General features: G+C 44.5%; 1 protein-coding gene across 1 annotated transcript in view; it reads right to left on the bottom strand.

The window, feature by feature from the left end:
* The window catches only part of LOC149321043 (suppressor APC domain-containing protein 2-like), a 40383-nt gene that overhangs the window by 16581 nt on the left and 10437 nt on the right, over positions 1-13365 (bottom strand). Inside the window, exon 2 of the mRNA XM_089489678.1 lies at positions 3309-3445. Within this exon, the coding sequence (XP_089345804.1) occupies positions 3309-3445 (137 nt within the window). The remainder of the gene's footprint in view (positions 1-3308; positions 3446-13365) is intronic.

Genomic DNA, 13365 nt, shown 5'->3' with positions numbered 1-13365 from the left:
ACTAGATGATTTTGGACCAAGTACTCTTATTTCACCTGGACGTACCTCTCAGGACTGTTGTGAGGAAAATAAGGTGAGACATCCATTGGGCAAAAAACTAGGAGATGTATGAAATAAATAAACTGCATTGGAAATACAGTACATGTAGTTTATACATGTAATTTCTCTGAAGATGCCAGCCACAGATGCTGGCAAAACATCAGGAATAAATTCTTCTAGAACATGGCCACATAGCCCAAAAAACCCACAAAAAGCTATGGATGCCGACCATGAAAGCCTTCGACTTCACATACATGTAATTGTTTTTGTCACCTTGTGTTAAAGAAAAGGATACCACAGGTCTGGAAAAAGTCCAGTGGGCATCCAAAAGGATAATGGAAGCAATTTTTTAAGATGGAAATTATATAAGATTGAGGGTGTTTATTTGAAAAAAGATGACTAAATCAGGAGAGGGGGAGGAGGCATGATGTGCATAAAGCAGAAATATTCTTCTCTGTGAAGACAAAAGAAAGCTGAGAATAGCAGCAGAGAAACGGTCCTTGCCTCTTCACATACTGTTGCAGCACTTCTATTCTCCTTCCCAAGGAAGATGGTTGTAAAAGTGTGCCTTTTGGAAATCAGCATTTTCCTGAGGGACAAAAGACATGCTTTTACGACCATCTCCTTCAGTACAGAAGTGCTTTGACAGCATGTGGAGAGGCAAGAAAAAAGCTGTTTCTCTGCTGCTCTATCTTGGCTTTCTTTTGTCATGTGATAAAGCTCTTGGATTACCTAGTGAAGAACCACTGACAGTTATTTCCAGACAGAGAAAATAAAATACCATTTCTTCAGAGCTTAATTGACAAACTGTTCTTTCTGGATTTAACTTGACCTTTTAAAAAGCCATCTCAGCTTGCTGTCTTTACCACATCCTCTGACTTCATGCTGATAGAGCTTTACATGGGTCTAAATGGGAATTATACAAAGTTATTGGAGCAGAGGTCTATTGATAGCCACTAGTCCAGAAGGCTATCTGAGATCTCTATGTTCAGATAACCAGCTGCCTGGCACAAGCAGTGAATAAGCACTATTACTTTCATCTCCTGCTGGTGAACTTCCATAGGCACCTAGGGTTCTTTCAAATTACACAGTTATAGCACAAGGGTTTCACTTTAATTGCCATGGCTCCAGCCTATGTTTCCATAGTCATTCCAGAGTGCTACTGGAATCCAGTGGCATTCCAGTTAATGCTACTGGAAGTTGCCCTTCAGGGAGGGATATTTAGAATTCTTAGGCAGAGAGCTTTAGTTGAAATGTACGCATAAAAGTGCAAACCACAGAATTCCATAGGCTGCAGCCATGACAGTCAAAAGTGGCAGCATAGCACCATAATTGTATTGTAGTATCACAAAATCACAGAAGAATCATAGAATCATAGAGTTGGAAGAGACCACAAGGGCCATCCAGTCCAACCCCCTGCCATGCAGGAAATTTAAATCAAAGCATCCCCAACAGATGGCCATCCAGCCTCTGTTTAAAGACCTCTAAGGAAGGAGACTCCACTACACTCCGAGGGACTTTGTTCCATTGTCGAACAGCCCTGACTGTCAGGAAGTTCCTCCTAATGTTGAGGTATTGTATGAAAAGGCTCCTGGTTGTCTGTGGGTGCAAGATGCTTGGCTAGACAGCCTTTTAATCTGATTCAGCATGGCTCTTCTCATTTTAGGAGTTTATCACACTGGGGGGGGGGGGGGGGGGAAGGGAGCATTGTGGGATGCTCCTGTCAATATCGCACAATTTGGCAAAGATGATCACATGACATCATGCAATGTCACAAATATCCCGCGATTATCCTGTGAATAGAATAATTATAGAACCACTTTTTATTCATGAATAAAAAGCAGCGCTATAATTCTTCTTTATTCATGGAATCACGGGATATTTGCAATGTTGCATATCGTGTGATAATCAGCCAAATTGCACGATATTGACAGGAGCATCCTGCAATGCTCCAATCTTTGTTCCCAGTGTGATAAATTCCTTAGTTCTTAGCTGGGTTTTACTCCTTTGTTATTCTGAGAAGTATTCCTCTGAAATACAGTCTACAGTGCCTGGTATTTGTTGGCCATCTCATAGCCTTGAAACCAAGCATGGGTAGTGCTTTGAGAGCTGAACTGTGACTCTGGAGAATAGGGTTTGAATTCCCACTCAGCCATGAAACCCATTGGGTGATCCTGGGCAAGTCATACTCTCTCAGCCTCAAAGGATGGCAATGACAAACCCCCTCTGAAGACACTTGCCAAGAAACCCCTGTGATAGACTCAGGGTCGTCATAGGTCAGAAACAACTTGAAGGCACACAACAGCAACAACAATGACTTATAGCCTAAAATAGAGCAGCTTCCAAGGACAATTATACTCTGTGATGGATTTAAAATTTAATATGTGATCTGTGCTTCCCAAAACAGACATACATACACACAGAGAGACATATACAGAAGGAGAAATAGATTAAAAACTTTGACTTTTGCAAATTTATTTATTCATTATTATTTCTACAAATGTGGAATAGTGGATGTCTCCCTGAGGAAAAAGACAAGATGATGCCAGCTTCTCCATTCTATATAACGAAGCAGCCTAGACTGACCATTGAAATAGTACAGTGGGGCCTGGGTATCTGCTGGGGTTTGGTCCCAGGACCCTCCATGGATGCTAAAATCCATGGATGCTGAAGTCCCATTAAATACAGTGGTGTAGCAAAATGGTGTCCTGTATATAAAATGGCAAAATCAAGATTTGTTTTTTTCAATTTATATATATTTTTTAATATTTTCAAGCTGTGGATGACTGAATCCATAAACAAAGAATCCATGGGCATGGAGGGCAGACTGTGGTCCAAACGCAATGCAAAATAATCCAGTCTGAGACTGCTTTAACTCCCTTGGCTCAGTCCTAGGGAATTCTGGGAACTATAGTTTTCTGAGACATTTACCCTTCTCTATCAGAGAGTTCTGATGCCATGATAAACTACAGTTCCCAGGATTCCCTAATACTGAGCCAGGGCAGGTACAGTGGTCTCAGACTAGATTATTTCTGCAGTGTGTTTTGGACTTGTATTTATCTAAGAAAGATGGTCTGCCCTAGTTTATTAGATGAATAGATACGGTCATGAGGATGCACATAGTTCTGTCTTTCAACAGAGGGTTACTGCCAGGAAACTCAAGAGGAACAGACAAAGGACTGATGTTACTGCTCCCCAGCATCTTCCACCTGAGGCAACTGGATCATTCTGCCCAGTATTAGGGCCACCCTAGTTAAAGACCCTCTCACCATATCATATTCCATGGCATTGGAAATGGTGTGCCTGCGTGGCTCCTTAGGGATTCGGATGCTCCTGCGTCGCCCAGCTTGGCATAGGGAGCTGTTGATGCTACGGGATCGAGTGACACCTTTCCCTTCAGATTCTCCTGGAAGATGAAAGAGAAATGACAGTTAGATTATTATGAGCTGCAGTCGTGCTGGTTAAATTAGAATGGCATAAATCAGACTATTGCCATCACAATTCATTTTTCGGGCCGTCGCAGGGCTTGGAATTCTCTACCAACTATGCAGTGACCAAAAACATGCCCCAACCCTCTTTTTTTCAGCTGCAGCATCCACAGCTTTTGGTATCCATGGAGGTGGGGGTTCCTAGTACCAAACCCCCAGCAGATAACAAGGGCCCACTGTATTTGTTGTTGTTAACTGCTGTTAAGCACTCTTGCATACCTCACACTGTATTTTGGGGTCCCCATATTTTTATATCTCATATCTGCAGATAGCATGCTTTTGAGAGATCAATAACCTACTAGGAACACTAGATCAGATTTCCAGGGGAGGGGGGAAGGATCGTTTCCTCCTAGGCATGTGTACATCCAGGTAAACAAAACCATCCAATCTAAAGTGTCCCTTCCTTCCTCCAAGTAATCTGCATTTCCTCTCAAACCTTGAGAGAAAGGATCTCTTCACATCTAAAGCAGTAAGCCAGTCTCTCACTGTCTACCCCCTGTAGTGTCCCCAGCCAAACTTCTCCATCCATCTGTCCATCTCCGAGATATCCTGTTTTAACAGTTTTAACAAAAAACTGTTTTTGTTAAAGCCGTCATCCAGTCTGGAATCCCATTGTTGATTCCTGAGACAAGACACTGGGCCTTTGTTACCTGGCCAGATAGCCCATCAACTAGGAATAGTTTTAAGGTATAAATATGATTTCAAAACCCAACCTCTGGACACATAACTGGCAAGCAACCCAGCCCACATACACACCAGAACTGTGTTGCCCTCAGACCTCTTGGTTTGAGCTACTCCAGCTTTCACAATCTTCTCAGATAATTATAACCCTACTGAACCCCTTAAAACTTCACTATCTCCTTTCTGTATTCCGATTTTGGTTAGCTCTGTATGCTGTGTTTGTCTGGATTGCTATCTTGTGTGTGCGGTCGCACCATGCATTTTTCTAAATAAAACTCTATTAATCCACCCAAAACCTAGAGTCTTCCCAGTTATTACTGTTATAGATCGGTGCCAACGGTCCAAAGGTTACGCAAGCCTCTTGCGAAGCTAATTTACCCAACACTTGAAGCAATGCTAGCAATTGGTGGGGACCCTCGAGTCCCTCCCATCTGTTCTTTGGGTAACACTGCCATCAAATTGACTTCAATGTATGCTTCAACTAGCATTTGCCAGGCTGTTGCTAAAAGCGCAAGAACAAAAACCATTAAAAAAGGCCAAGCCCTTTTTCTTCCCTTTTTTGAAACAGTATATAGTTCACTCCCCATTTTCATGGATTTGACACCCTCCCCTCCTGCTCTCATCCCAGCTGCTTTAATTAAAGTCACTAATTATAGAGACTCATTGATTAACTGAGCCAGGACTGGCTCTGGTCCACTGGGATTGATTGCCCCAGCTGACTTTCTAGAGACAGAAATAATAAGGGACAAAGAAAATGAAGGATTCAGGGATCATTCCCTCCTCCCCTCAATTTCTCTCTCACACATTTAATCCTGTCCCCTAGGTTTCATCTGTCTGATCTGCTGTAATCGTCAACTCTAAGGACAACAGGTACCAGAGGAGGACCATTCGTCGTCGTCATCATCATCATCATCATCATCATCATCATCATCATCATCATGGTGAAGCAATGATGCAGAAAAGCTGCAAGTAATGAGGTTCCATCTTCTGTACAGCTTTTAAACTCCTTTTTCCCCCATTGCATCCTCACACACACAACCTCTCCGTGCACTCGGAAACACCAAAGTTCTTGAAGAAATGTGGGACACAGCAGGGATAGGGAACCCTTTACCCTCCGGATGTTGCCAGACTACCATTTCTTGGCAAGATTTTTCGGAGGGGTTGGCCATTGCCATACTCTGAGGATGAGAGAGGGTGATCTGCCCAGGGTCTATTCATGCTTATATTTGTGTTTCTCTTTGTTGATAGAGTGCACCGAATGTTGAATATTTTTTTTTTCTGGTAATAATTTAATAGAGCCAGCATGGTGTAGTGGTTTGAGCATCAGACAATGACTCTGGAGACCATCCCCTCTCGGCCATGGAAATTCATTGAGTGACCTTGGGCAACTGAAACTCTCTCAGCCTCAGAGGAATCATAGAATCACAAAATCATAAAGTTGGAAAAAGACCACAAGGGCCATCCAGTCCAACCCCCTGCCATGCAGGAACTCAAATCATCCCCAACAGATGGCCATCCAGCCTCTGTTTAAAGACTTCCAAGGAGGGAGATTCCACCACTCTCCAAGGAAGTGTGTTCCAGGAAAACAAAGGCAAACCCCCTGTGAACAAATCTTGCCAAGAAAACCCTGCAATAAATTCACCTTAGGCTCACCATATGTTGAAAATGACTTCAGGGCAAATAACAACAACAAATAATTTAAGAGTGTCAAAAGAGTGGATCATTGAAAAGCAATCCTTCAAAAAGCAGAGGACAGCTGTAGACTGAACCAAAAGCAGAGCTCAGAATTGTTTCCAGAAACGGAACAGCAACCAGTGATGTTGTGTCAACATGTCTGTGTGTGTGTGTGTGTGTGTGAGAGAGAGAGAGAGAGAGAGAGAGAGAGATGTTTCCTGTAACATCACAGACGTCATCATTATGTACATATCAGTGTATTTGTTTCTCTGCTGTACATTTGTAAAAATAATAATAACAATAATCCTTTCTCTCTTCTTAGTCCCACATCTCGCCTACAGACACACTGAGAAGCAGGCAAGCAAAGCACACCCAGAGGAGTGGAGAGAAGAAGTGGACAGCCTCCAAGTTGGTCAGCTATGCAGGGAGCAAGGGCACAAGAAAGGAGGCAATAGAGGAGGGCAAAGCAGAACCTCTCGGGGAAGGCTGCCCAGATCTCAGCTGACAGTTGGCGCTTCCGTGCACGGGATGTACAGTGCCAGTCAGCAGTCACCGATTGCAAGGCAGCCGGCCCAGACAATGAGACAGCTCCGGGCCAACTCAGCAGATGGAGGGATGCCCATGGCTCAGTGCCAAACACCGAGGCTGCCAATTTCTCCTGGCTCCACCGAGAGCAGCTGAGATAGCAGCTGTCAATCAGGAGCTCAGGAGTGGATTGCTTTCTTGGTCTACAGCTCCCAGAATCCTTTGGCTAGCTTCAGGATTTGAGGAGCTGTGGTTCAAAAAGGTAATTTCCCCCAAGCGGTGATCAAATTAGATTTGCAGTCCTCCTCCTCTTCCTCCTTCTTGTTTTGGTCTTTCTATTCTGCTATATACAATCATAAAAGGGTGGTTTTTATGGAGTGTGTTTTAGTCATGCTTTTAACTTTTGTACATTTTAATGTAATTTTATACTGTTTTTTGATTATTTTAACTGTTCTAAATTTTATTGCATTTAAAAAAATGTCTTTACCTGTGAGCTGCCTTAGGTTCTTTCTGGAAGAAAGGTGGCATACAAATGAAATGAATAAATAAAATAATGTAATATTTAGCCATATATTTGGGGATTTCTCAATATAATCAAAGTAATACACACGGAATCCCCCCCCCCCCCCTTACCTCTCCACTAAACTCACACAAAGAGAAAGTTATGCTGGACAAAGTTAATAGAATTTGCAGTCAATATTATCTGTATCATTTGGACAGGCTCTGCCATTGGCCAGCTGGGACAACAGTCCACAGTATTCCCATGTAAAACAGGATTCTGGGACTCGGCTCCCCTCAGCTGCAAATGGCATGTCCAACAGCCAAGGCTGATGGGAAGTGTATCCAGATGCATTTGGAAGAGCACATGTTTCCTCACCCCAGTGAAAAAACGCAGCTTGTACACAGCAGGTTTTTTTCTGGCAAAAAATCATATGACATTTCTAAGACATGTGGATAGGAGATTAGGAGAGATGAAGAGATGATGATGATGATCTTTACTTATGCAATGATTTCTTCTCCAAAAGGGACTTAGAGCCCAGACAGGCCAAAATAAAGCTGCTTTGGGTCACTTTTGAGGTATGCTGTTTAAAAGCTAGAAGCTGCACCAAAGCCGTGCTCCAGTTCTTAGGACTGGAGCATGGCTTTGGTGCGGCTTCGGGCCTCTTAGGACACATGCATCATTTAAACAGCACACTTCCAAAATGGCCTGAAGCAGCTTTATTTTGGCCTGTCTGTTCAGGCCCTTACTTTCCCAAACCTTTAATCCAAGCCTTAGTTTACAAACTTTGTAATGTGGCTGTTGCCACGAGAAACTCTCACAACTACAAAAATTAAATGGAAGAATGAATATCACAAATATAGTTCACTTTAGAGATGGGAACATGTGGATCACCTCTGGTTTTGTTTGAGTCCAGCTTTTATCATCCCTCACTGCTGGCTTTGCTGGCTCAGACTGATGGGAGTTGCAGTCCAACAGCATCTGGAATGCCACATGTTCCCTAGCAAGGGGAATACTAAGGGGGTGCAAAAGATGTGACCCACACCACGTGATACCTCAGAGGGTGGTGTCACACAGTGTGCTGGTGGGAAGAGGCTGCTTTCCAGGTCTGGCAGCCCTGCTGGCTGGGTGGGAAAGCAAGCATCTTACCTTTCCCTCCCAAGCAGCTCTGCAAGACCCAGAAAAGGCTGCAGGTTGGCAGCAGCGGCTGCTGGTGGGAAGAGGCTGCCTTCTGTGTTTGGCAGCTGTGCTGGTCAGGAGGGAAAGCAAGAATCCTCCCTTTGCCACCAGGCCTGCAGCTCTACCAGACCTGGAAACGGTTGTTGAAGAAAGGAGGGAAATATTTAAATATGATATGTATCAGGTGTCAAATATACTATTCCCCAGCCCTACACCCAGATCATGTCAGATTGGGAATACTCTTGGATCCATCTGTCAGGGGAGACACAAGTGGACTCTACAGCTCATAGTGTTGGCACTAGTTTCAAATGGTTCATTGGCTACTGCCTTTCCTGGACTAGGAGAACCTAGTAGTCTATGTGCTGGTAACTCCCAATTAGACTACTGCAATGCACTATGCACGGAGATACCCTTGATGATGTTTCAGAAAATGCAATGAGTGCAAACAACTTGATTGCTGACTGGAACACCATACAGACTTTATTATTATGTCATTATTTTTTAAAAAAGCACTGAGTGCCAATATACTTCCAGTCTGAGTTCAAGGTGCTCACGATGGCATTTAAAGTCCTAAATGGCTTGGGACCTTGATGGACCATGTTTCCTTCTATATGCCTGCCCAAAGTTTGAGGTCTGTTGAGAAGAGGTCCTCCTCTGTGTCCCACTTCCCTCTTTAAACAGGGGATAAATGGGCATCTTTCTGGAATGTGTACTTTGGAGGGCACCCGAGTGCTCTGACAAGGAAGACTAAATATCTCACAAAACTAACAATAGAAGTTAAAGTAGTGTCAAATTGCTTTAGTTTAGAACTGTGCCAGGAGCCCTAGATCAGTCCTGGAAGGAATGAGTCTGTGTGCAAGGAAAGAAGTATAACATAAACCTTGAAAGGAGTGCCAAAAAAGTTTTTTTGGGGAGGAGTGAATGCTGGGGAACCATACATATTCTGTGAGCCACACTGTGTCCCCTCCTGCTTTATGGGGTCTGTGAAGGCATCTTGTAGTTGAGGAGTGGGAATCATGCAACCACACAATCCCTTTCGACTGGTGATCCCTACAGCCATCTGTCTGCAAGCCTGCAGTACAGAGGTAAGATGCCAGGGGTTGCATTGCCATACCTTGCTTGCCATAAAATGTTGGGAAGTTGGTGTGATGGGTTATACAGTAGAAAAGGCTATAGCTGAGACATGGTGATCTGACATAGATGCTGAGATAATACTGCAGGGGAGGCAAGCATGAATCAAGCTTGTTCAAGATAGTTTTTGTGAGAAATCCCTGACTTTAATACCACCAAAAAGGGGTGGTCTGGAAACAAAAGATGTCATGCGTTTATAAATTGTAATGAATCAGAATTAAGCCTGTCATGAATTTGAAATTATTTATAGTAAAGTTTAATTAGGCAATGTTAAGGTTTGCTGGCCAATTCTGATAATGAATGTCACTGGAATGGGTCTATATTTTCTTAATAAAGGTTTTTTGAGTTTTAACTACTGAATCCTGGATAGGTTGTCAAGTCCTGCTGGACTTGACAAGAGGGATCAAAGTGTTGTAACAGAAAGGCAGAGGAGGGAGGAGTAGAGTCCGCTGTGTCAGCTGCCAGGAGGGAGTAGGTGGGGATTACAGGTGTGATGAATCAGAGACCAGCTCTGCAGGTTGAAGATGGAGGTGAGAAATAGAACTAACCACAGGCAAATGAAGCCAAATATACCCAGCCTGTTATGCAAACAGAATTTCAGAATGGACAGTAGAAGCACAAGGGTGAGGAAATGCACGGACCCAATTGCATGCAATGGACAGAGCTTAAAAGGGAAACCAGATCCACACCTAGGATTTACTGGGTTGCAAGCTGGAGATTCACTGTGTCCCTAACGCTAGGGATCAAGCTGAAGATCTCCTTCTGTCCACCCCGTCCCAGCTTAGTGTTGACTTTGAGCACACTTGTACCATGCTCTCTGCATGGGATGGAGGAAGGTAGGGTTGTTGTTGTTAATTGCCTGTGAGTTGACTTTGACACATCCCAACCCCATCAATGAGAGACCTCTAAGTTGCCCTGTCCTCAACAGCCCTACTTTGGTCCTGCAGGTCCAGGGCTGTCCCTTCCCTTACTGAGTCTATCCATCTGCAGTGCTGTCCTCCTGTTTTCCTGCTGCTCTCCACTTTATTGTTGTTGTTATTGTTATTGTGTGCCTTCACATTGTTTCTGACTTATTAGTGATCTGGACTGATAATGGAAATTTCCCTCTCATACGCCATGCGCACCCTATCAAAACCCATCTCTTTATTTGTCCTTCTAACTACAACCTCCTCCTCTCCCTCATCCTCCTCTTCCTCTTCCTCTTCTTGCTGGCAGTAGACAATTCTGCAATGGGTATACAATGTACACCTATTTGCTATTAATTTCCCAAGTGTGAAAAGCATTCCCTGATGTTTGGAAAACGGTACAAGAAGAGTTTAGGCAGATGCTTCAGAAAATATTCGTATGTGCACCAAACACATGGCTTTCCTCTGCAAAAAAGGTATTTCTTCATGGAATAATTACATATATTTTTGGGACCAAATTTTTATTTATTTATTTACTTATTAATTAATTAATTACATTTGTGTGATGTTTTTCTCTCAGAAGGGACTCAAGGTAGCTCACAGATCAAAAACATTTTAAAAATTACAATAAAGTTTAAAACAATTAAAATACTTGAGTTTAAACAATAAAAAGTTAACATAGAAACATACAAAAGAAAAAAAGCATGACTAAAACAGACCTACTCCATAAAAAACCACCCTGATATCATTATATATCCCAGGGGTAGGCAACCTGCGGCCCGCGGGCCGGATGCGGCCCGGCAAGGCCTTGGGACCGGCCCCAGCCCTGTCCTGCCGCCGATTGCCGCCGAAGCCTTTGGCCTCTCGCATGAGGGCGTGGGGCCTTTGGCCTATCAGGAGGAGGTGAGCAAGGGGGGGCAAGCGGCGGGCAAGGGGGGCAATTGTCTATAGATGCCTCAGAAACATGCATTTATATTAACATTTTTTTAAAAAATCAGCAATTTTTTTGTGTGTCCTCCATTTTTTTAAATAAAAAAGTGTCCTCCATTTGAAAATTTTGTCCCACATTTGTCCCGGTTTATTTATTTATTTAATTTTTTTAAAAAATTATTTAATTATTTATTTTTTGGCTTCGGCCCCCCAGTTGTCTGAGGGACAGCAACCCGGCCCCCGGCTCAAAAAGGTTGCCTACCCCTGATATATCCAATGCCTGCTTAAATAAAAATGCCTTAGCTTGCAGACGAAAAGCAAGCAAGGGGGGGCCAAAGCCGGGGGGGTGGAGCTTCCACCTTCTGGGGGCGGGGCTGCGTGCCAGGGGTGGAGCCGCATGCCGGGGGCAGAGCTTCCACCGAAGCCCTGCGGGGAGGAGGAGGCGTGTGCCCGCCCTCTCCTCCTCGGTCCCTTCCTTCAGCCGAATGGGCTCCAAGGGGCCCTTTCGGCCGAAGGGGAGGGAGGCCGAAGGGAAGGGCTTGGGCACCCGTCCCAGGACCTTCCCTTCGGCTCTTCCCTTTGGCCGAAAGGGCTCCAAGGGGCCCTTTCGGCCAAAGGGGAGGGAGGCCGAAGGGAAGGGCTTGGGCACCCGTCCCAGGCCCTTCCCTTCGGCTCTTCCCTTTGGCCGAAAGGGCTCCAAGGGCTGTGGAGGAGCCCAGGAGATGGCAGGCCACTTCCACGGGCCCCTTCTCAGCCCGTGCGGCCCCAGGCCTCCCTCCCTCCCTGACTGACTGAGGGACTGCCTCTTGCCTTTCTTTACTTATTTCATAATATCCAACATTTTCACACATGAAACCTAGGACATATGCCGCCTTGGGTCCCTATATTGGGAGAAAGGTGGCCTATAAGAAAATAAAAAATCATAATAGTAATAGGCATATGTCCAAAGAACATCAGGATGCAATCAAGAGGACAAAAATTAATGAGGAAGAATAGACAAGCTAGGAGGACTGCAATAGTTTGCTTTTACCCAAGTCTACTGTCACTAGGCAGATGTATCTGTTTGGGAATTTCCCACAATGCTTTCTATGACCTGGGACCCTTTTACACTACACATTTAGAGCACTAAGGCGGGTTACAAACCGCCGAAAAGCGGCGCTCTGCCGATGCCGCTGGTTGCTGCGTCTGGGAACCGCAGCAGCCAAATCGCGCGGTCCTCGGATGCAGCAAAGAAGAAGCGCCAAAAGGGGGCTTCTTCTTGTGCCCCGGATGGGATGCCGCAAGGCGCTACTCACACACTCATGGCGTCACATCCAGGGCGCGACATGCGGACGCTAAGCGTCCAGCACGTAAAGATGGCGGCGCCCGTGTGTATAGGGCACCTCCATCTTTATGCCCTCATCATGTCTTAGGGGTGAGGCCGGTATGGACGCTAGGTCCTTCGCCAACCCCTAGCATGTGACGGGGCGCCGCAAAGGCCCGTTTGTAACGGGCCTAAGATTACAGTTTAATTGCCATAGCTACATCCTATAGAGTTTGCAAGACCAGCACAGGGTTAATGTCTGGGGCTCATAGGGTCACCATAAGTCAAAGCTGACTTCATGAAAAACAACAACTTGGAATCATACAATAAGTATGTGTCCTGTTTCAGGGAAGTCTTTGGCTTATGCTGGATTCCCTCCCCCTTGTTTTCCATTTATGAGAAATCAAGCAGTATTGCTGCCACCATATTCCCAGAGGTTTACCACCCCAAAGGCACTAAGTAGAAGCACTACATCTGCACAAAATTGTGTATCTTTCCAAAAAGTAGGCATTGCCAAACCTCTATGCATTATAGCCAACCCCTGAACTAGCGAATTCACGTGACTGCGTTATGGCCCCATTTTCTTTTCATTCGAAATTAAGAGAAATTCCTCCTGTGTGATAAACTCCAATGTCAATCCAAATTCAAAATCCTTTGGGTCTGGAAATGAAGTAGCAATCCAGTTTTAACAATGGTCATTTGTGGACAAAGGCATAGACATTGGTTACATAGATATTGGTTGTGTTCCACAGAGAGGTGGGATATAAATACTTATTATTATTATTATTATTATTACAGAAATGAGATGTGTGTGTGTGTTTTCTGCATTCAAGACTTCCAAGTTATGACAACCCTAAGGTTTTCTTTGCAAGATTCCCTCCCTCTGTTCCATTTAAACATTTCTCTCTCTCTCTTACACACACTCACCCCCAACCCCCACACCAATGCTCTAGTTGTGACCCAAGCGGCAGAACTCCCTGACCCCTATATAATGTCACAGAGCAGGAGGCT

The sequence above is a fragment of the Sceloporus occidentalis genome, unplaced genomic scaffold (genome assembly GCF_023333645.1).
Source record: "Sceloporus occidentalis isolate IW3139 unplaced genomic scaffold, rSceOcc1.0.p SCAF_1, whole genome shotgun sequence".
Lineage (NCBI taxonomy): Eukaryota > Metazoa > Chordata > Lepidosauria > Squamata > Phrynosomatidae > Sceloporus > Sceloporus occidentalis.
Note: the sequence above shows the minus strand (reverse complement) of the source record. Positions and strands in the feature narration are given on the sequence as shown.